At 35.2% G+C, this 7,595-nt stretch overlaps 1 protein-coding gene across 1 annotated transcript; it reads right to left on the reverse strand.

The window, feature by feature from the left end:
• Nucleotides 1-904: 904 nt before the first annotated feature.
• On the reverse strand, nucleotides 905-6,943 carry LOC108207154 (uncharacterized). The gene is made up of 7 exons (XM_064086543.1): nucleotides 6,119-6,943; nucleotides 5,291-5,650; nucleotides 4,385-4,926; nucleotides 3,364-4,153; nucleotides 2,781-3,149; nucleotides 1,948-2,492; nucleotides 905-1,783 (listed from the first exon to the last, which is right to left on the reverse strand). The coding sequence occupies exons 1-7, from the start codon at nucleotides 6,726-6,728 to the stop codon at nucleotides 1,127-1,129; spliced, it is 3,873 nt and encodes a 1,290-aa protein (XP_063942613.1). The 5' UTR covers nucleotides 6,729-6,943; the 3' UTR covers nucleotides 905-1,126.
• Between the last annotated feature and the right edge of the window lie 652 nt (nucleotides 6,944-7,595).

Below are 7,595 nucleotides of genomic sequence, written 5' to 3' on the forward strand. Positions count from 1 at the left end.
TGTATCCATCACATGTGACAAAAACAAATGCCACCACCATCTCTAACAACCGTATTTTGCCCAATTTGATTAACAAGTTGCACCAATCTTGTTTCATTCAAGTCAATTAAATAATAACAATAATATCATGTAATTATTCTACTCCACCCCGTCATTACAAGAGTCTCCGTGAGAGAATAACAAAGCTAAATTATATATGATAAATGTTAGCTACACCTACTGTTTCATATTTAAGAGTACTATAGGAAACTTTATGGGCCGGCAGTGTCATTTTTATCAACTTTAAACTTGATCTTAAGTTGTAGATTATTTTAATTTAGCAACCCCACTAGTTGTCTAATTCATTTGTTTGGTCCTTTTAACTTCTTATCCCAACAACTTATTCCGATATTTGTTTCTTCCAATTACTGGGTTGTTAAATTAAAAAATTAAAACAGTTCAATCATCTTTATAAAATTTATGCTCCTTTGATTTCATACATATATGCCATTATTGTAGTTCGACCAGTTAAATTAACTGCTGTAAACTCTTAATCGATCCTGTAGTAATCGACCAGAACCTTTTTAGGGGACATGGTGCTCCTGATACCAAAGAAACGGCGAGCAGTTTATGTTGATCGAAAAATATAATGAGACGAAATTTTTATTAACCTGTAGAGTTAAATATATGATGGAGTAAGAATGCTTGCAGAGAAGAAATTTGTTCTCCGGAAAACTGATGTATTTCAGAGGTTTCATGAACATATTGGACACTCGTTCTTCAGTCTTCAAACAACCTGGCAGATATGTATCTTCCTCTCCCTATTCTTGACCAAATACCAATTACCAAATGAACTAATGTTTGATACTCCTAAATCTGAGGATATATACTCTTGATATCTAGGTTACAAGTATGAAAACTCTGATAAAATAAGTAAGAATACATTCCCATTATTATCACAATATTTTTACACATAATTTCATCATAAAACACAAACAAATATTGGCATCTACGATAAAACCGAAAGCCCTCCTTTCTGAATATAAGAATGTTGTTGACTTTGTAATCATGAAAAATACCATATTATATAAAGTTTTAAAAAATATATAGTATGACAGATGGAAATAATTAGCACAGGAATGCATATTCAATCCGCATTCCTCTTCACATGACGGTCGTATATCATCTTGATCAATAAAACAATGATGAAAAGAAAGAAGAAGGAACCAATGAGGCAAACAGTAATGGCGATGGCCGGTGAGTGAGATAACACCACATACGTTCCAGTAATGAAAGTCAACATCATTGCCATGACAGAAACAATGTTGAGCCCAGTTGATGCAGCATTTAGTTTGGACACTTGATGGGGATCTTCGTACATAGATTCAAGAAAGTAGAGAAACAAAGAACATGTTGATAGTAGCAAAGCCAGTGCATCTGATACCATAAATGCATTAAATGCAGTCTTTTTAGAGAGAATTACCAATCCTTCATCAACCTCTCCACTCTGATGTAGACCACCCGGCATGGTAAATCCTACGGTGAAAGTGACTGTAGTTATTAGTGCACTAACTACTATCTGGGTGTTGGTCCTCTTTTTATACCTTTCTAGATCTTTTTTCATCTGTGCATTCTTTTCATCGATCAATATTTTTGTATATTTATCAAAAATGAAATCCTTTTTCTCTCTTTTACTTGGAAGCACTGAACTTTCTAAGATATCCGTATCCTTCTTCATGCTTTTACGCCAAAATTTTCTGGACGAATTAGACTGCACATCATCAAGTGCAATTTTAATTTTCACCTATAAATAAAAGAACAACCAATAATTAGTAAATATAAGAAGACATCCTATACATATGACTAATAACTTTACTCACTACTCTGCAAAGATCTGTTACGAAAGGATCAAAGAACTAGTTTCTGGAAAAAATAAAAAACAAGAAGAAAAGAAGGTTTTTTAAGTACCTGCTCCGCAATGATATCATCTTTAAAATACAGCATGTCCCTAGGAGTCCAACTTTTCTTATTTTTTACCATTGTATTAAGTCCCTTATGTTCAATAAGTTCTGGTACAAAACAACCATTTGAGATAAGTAGATGGAGAGGTGTATCACCATTGACATCTTGCTGTTGTAAAAGCTGGTCCTTGTATTTTTGGGGACAATATTTTAGAATACCTTGTACCATATGTTTATTATTTTTAGCTGCTGCCAAATGTAGTATATTCCGACTATTTTTGTTAACAGCTGTGTATGCAGACGATGTAGATGGCCACAATTTCACAAGTTGTATAACTGTAGAAGTATATCCATGCTCAACTGCTACATGAAACGGTGTTGATACCGTATCTCCGTACACAAATTGATATCCAACATCCTTTTGTGCTTCAATTAGTGGACCAAGTATTGAAACAAATTCATGATAAGCAGCATAGTGAAGTGGAGTCCAACCATCTACTTCAGCAAAAGTTACAAGGTGTTTTCTCCATTTCAAGAGACCTAATACAGAGTCTGGAAACATATTCGATCAACTATGTAAATCACATGGAACAAGAAGTAAAAAAATATGTAATGAACGTAAAGTTGATTGGCATTACATAATGTATAAAAAAAGTTAAATTTAGAACATTGCTATTATATCTCACATCACAGTGAAATTTAGAGAGTTTTTAATTCCGATATAAGTTATAACAAGAACAAGAGTGCAACTGCTTAATTACTGGTATAGTTTTAATGTATTATTTACTCGTAAATGAATGTATTCACATGAAAAATTCCTATACAATAGATATAGAGTACCTTTATCGCGTCTCTTAATAGCAAGAATCAAAGTGAGCACACCTTTATGATCCGGGTTAATTCCAGCTTCATAAGTTTCAGACAGTAATTTGACAATATCCGTACTATACTCATCGTCGATGGCCTTGTAGATTAAACGCATAAGGCCATGTTTTTTGCTTCCACGACAATTTTGATAGGCAAGATCCTCTTCTAATAATAGCTTAACCACCCCCACATTGTTTCTCTCCACCGCCAGTTGCAAGACAGTGTTTCCAAACTCATCAGTGCTATTAAATAAAGATTTTACACCTGATGCATCCTCTTCACTATTCCAACGTTTGAATGCATCAAAAATCATCCCAACCGCATCTTTCCATTCTTCCGTCGCTGCAAGTCAAATTGAAATAATCATTTGTACAAGTTTCAAATACGATTTTCTTGTAAGTAAAAATTTGTGACAAAATTAAAGGTGAATATTTTTAAACCTCCTCTTACTCGAAATTTTTTCATATAAATTTTTGGAATGAGATTATGGATATGAGACCTTTCCTAACTTAAGCTATAATATTTAATAAAGTTGATTCATTAATATATTACATACCTTGCATATTCTTAATAAGAGCATGCAAAGCACTGGCGCTGCCACCAGGACCCTCCAGAGACTGTGCTGTGCAAGCTGTACAAATCTCCTTTATTATAGCCATGTACCCTTTTTCCGCAGCTATGTAGATTGGAGTTTTGCCTTCATAATTTTGGATATGTCTATCACTTGGATCTGCTTCTACTAAGAGCTTGACAATCGCCACGTTACCGTTAAGGGCTGCTACATGTAAGGCAGTGTTCCGCATTGGACTAGTAGCTAGCCTAATAAAAGCTTTAAAAGCACTAAATGGATTATGGGTATCATCACGTGCTGAAGAAGAAGGCAAATGTCGTCTGGCGGCATCAATGAGGACCTCAACCACTTGAGTGTGTCCATGATGTGCTGCAAGGTGAAGTGCAGTTTGTTTTAATTTATCCTGCTTGACCAATAGGTCTTTGTTTGAAAATTCTGTCACAATGAATCGCACGCGTTCTGTGTATCCTCTCTTGGATTCAACGTGAAGGATAGTTTCTCCATCTTCGTTCAGTCTTTCGGCTTCCATCTCCAATGCAGCTCTGGCATTAGCATCTCCAGCAATTGCATCTGTAAACCAATGGGCAACAGCACGAGTATTTTTATACCTTTCTAGATCTGCTTTCATCCGTGCATCCCTTTCATTTATTAATAATTTTGTAGCTTTATTAAACATCACATCCTTTCTCTGTCTTTTACTTGGGAGCACTAAACTTTCCGATAGATCCATTATCCAATCAGTCTGGACATCGTCGAGTACAATTTTTATTTGTACCTGTGAAGAAAGGACATCCCACCATCATGAAAATTTATCCATAAGACCGATATGATTTTGTATTACCTAATTTTGTTTCTTTAATATCCTTTTAATTTACATTTTTGATATAGTATAATCGTTACTTTCAAAAGAAAAGTATAGTGTTACACATCAAAAGGAAAAGTTAATTGTAATAAAACGCAGCTTTCATGATTTAGTAGAAAATAGAAATGTAAGGAATAAACGTACCTGATCAGCAATAATTTCATCTTCAAGATATAACATGTCACGAGGAGTCCAATATTTGTTATTTTTTACCATTGTGTTAATCCCGTTATGTTTCATAAGTTCCGGGATGAAGCAACCACGGGAAACAAGTATGTGGAGAGGTGTATCACCATTATCATCTTGCTCGTTCAATATCTTGTCCTTATATTGTTGCGGACAATATTTCAAAATACCTTGTATCATCTCTTTTTTGTTTTTGGTGGCCGCCAAATGTAGTACGTTTTGACCCCTCTTATTAACAGCGGTGTATTCAGAAGATGAAACTGGCCATATTTGCATAAGTTGTATAACTGTAGATGTATATCCACCCTCGACCGCTAAATGAAATGGTGTTATTATATCTTCATATACAAATTGGTATCCAACATCTTTTAGTGCTGTTATTATGACATCAAGTATAGAATCAAATTCATAATAAGCGGCGTGGTGAAGTGGTGTCCAGCCTTGATGGTCCACAAAGCTTGCTAGGTACTTGTTTTCTCCCAACAAATGCAATACAGACACTGAAAAAAAACTTGATTTTGTTTAATACAACTACTTGCCTAGAGTAGCAGCATAGTTTACTTGAAATAAACATGCCAGATTGGAGGTTTGTATTCATCATAGAGGAGGAATGATTCCAAATGTATTAGAGATTAATTTAGCAGAAACAATCAAGGAGTCAAAAGCCTTGATATTTGAGAATAAAACGGGAGTGCCTTTAGCAGAGGCGCAAAAGCAACATCAGACAGCAAAGATTTTCCCATACGTTGACGAAATCACTCTTTTCTCTATGTCTACATGATGTGTTTTAAATTTACCATTAAATTTTAATAGATATGAGTAATTTTATATCATATATATAATTGAATTCTTTGAATAACATACCTTTATCACGCCTTTTAATAGCAAGAATCAAAGCAACCGCGCCTTTGTGACCGCCAGCTTCATAAGGTTTAGAAAGAATATTGACAATATCGATATACTCCTTATCCATGGCTCTGTATATTAAAGGGAGAAGACTTTCTGATTTACTTCCAGGACCATGTTGATAGGCCGGATCTTCTTCTAGTAACAGTTCAACCACGTTCACGTGATTACCCTTTACTGCCAGTTCCAAGACCGTGCATCCGGACTCATCAGTTTTATTAAATAGAGCTTCAAAGCTTAATGGTGGTACATCCTGAGTACTCGAACGTTTGGCTACATTGATGATCATGCTGATCATATCTTCTTGTTTTTCCTTGACTGCAAGTCAAGTGCAAATATTGATTGTACATTATTACATATTTATTTTACTAAATTTGCATTTAAAAAATGTTATACTTTAATTTAATATATATTTTTGAGCTGACTGCTCATGAGTCCCTTCTATAATATCTATACAAATCCTTTGTATTTAAGGCAGTATAACAAATTGAATAATTTGTGTGAAGAAGGACTCCGTCTATTATATTTTGACAACAGCGCAGTAGCTTTTGTCGAAATTTGTCAAGTAAAAATGTTGAATTAGCATAAAGATTGGATGAGAAAGGCCGTCATTAACATACACTTAAGTTAAGGGTTAATTATCTAGTTGGAAACTGAACTGAAAATGGTATCAAGATGGTCACTAAAGTCACCAAAACAGAAGATTAAAGAAAAAAATGTAAACAGTATTGTCATTGTTAATAATTGTTTGTCGTGAGTCAGGAAATTATATCAAGTACTCCATACCTTTGTGGACATTCTTAAGAGCAGCTTGTAGAGCAGCATGTAAAGCAGTACTACCGCGAGGACCGTCCAAAGATGGGGCCGTGCAAGTTGTACAGATTATCTCTACTATATCGTTGTACCCTTCTTCCGCGGCTAAATACAGTGGCGTTTTACCCACTAGGTTTTGAAGATGTGCATCACTTGAATCGGCCTCTACTAATAGCTTAACAACAGAAGCATGACCCATCTCAGCAGCTAAATGTAAGGCGGTGTTCAACCATGAATCAGCATGCCTAAGGAAAGCTTGAAGAGAAGTAAATGGATTATCACTAGCTGATGAAGAATACTGCAGATGTCTAGCTGCATCAATGAGGACCTCAGCCACTTGGGTGCGTCCATAATACGCAGCCCATGTAAGAGCAGTCTTTTGTTGATTTTCCAGCTCCACCAAAAGGTTTTTGTGTGCAAACTGCTTCAAAATGAATCGAACACGATCTGTGTTTCCATTTATGGATTCAGTGTGAAGGATTGTTCTGCGATCTTTGTCCAGTCTATCAGCTTTCAACTCTAATTTAGCAATCGCATCAGCGTCTCCGGCAATGGCAGCATCGTACAAAGTATTCAGATCCATAACTGTGTATATAATCTGTAGTCGATTATTAGAAGAAACTGTATTCAGATGCTAGTCATTCATCACAAATTCCAAACCAAAATATGTTATCGACTTGGAATTTTATGACTTGAGTAAATTTCTGCAACTACATATATACAATACAATCACTTCGATCCATTACACATTAACATGGAATACAAATATAAAACTCATATGTTTTGGTGAGTTAGATTCAAGAAAATCCGTTTCACGCAGCAGTCTTTAAAGAATCACATGCCACACATGTCCAGGGCGAGAGTGGATGACAGAATATAACAAAAACGCTTAAACTAATGCCACGGCCACCTCTAACAACCCTATAGTTAAATAATTTTAGTGATATTAATAATCCTTATTACACTGCTCCACACCACTAAACAAGTCGGGAATTCATCTTTGACAATTGTATCTTGTCGGCAGTGGCGGAATCAGAGGGGGCTAGGGGATACTAGAGTCCCCCCTAACCTCGAAAAAACAGTGTAAATTATTTTCCCAGCCCCCGCTCAATTATTCGTGTCAATATAATTTAGGGCACTTAGATCGAGTTCAAGACATGCCTTATAACATGTCCTAAGTCAAAATTTAGGGTATTTGATGAAAAATGTTGATCCAATAATATCCTAACAATATCCTAGTGATGCATTTTATTACTAGAACAACCTCTTGAAGTCTTATTTATAAAGCATCTTTCTCCTTGTTATATTCATATATTATAATAAATTGTTATACATACTCTCTTTCTATCTCTCTCCTTTGAACTTGCTCTTAGTATAAAGAGAGTCTGATTAACAAATACATTCAAACAGATACACTCATAAGTCTCATCATGAGCTTGGTCTTACTTCA

Source organism: Daucus carota, chromosome 2, assembly GCF_001625215.2.
Source record: "Daucus carota subsp. sativus chromosome 2, DH1 v3.0, whole genome shotgun sequence".
Taxonomy (NCBI): domain Eukaryota; kingdom Viridiplantae; phylum Streptophyta; class Magnoliopsida; order Apiales; family Apiaceae; genus Daucus; species Daucus carota.

Bases quoted from the DNA above. Each gene is read 5' to 3' on its own strand.
- LOC108207154 (XM_064086543.1), bottom strand. From the start codon at position 6,728: ATGGATCTGAATACTTTGTACGATGCTGCCATTGCCGGAGACGCTGAT. The intron at 5,651-6,118 runs GTATGGAGTACT...CTTGACTTGCAG, and splicing joins TCTTAAGAATGTCCACAAAG to TCAAGGAAAAACAAGAAGAT. The intron at 4,154-4,384 runs GTACGTTTATTC...CTTTCTTCACAG, and splicing joins ATGAAATTATTGCTGATCAG to GTACAAATAAAAATTGTACT.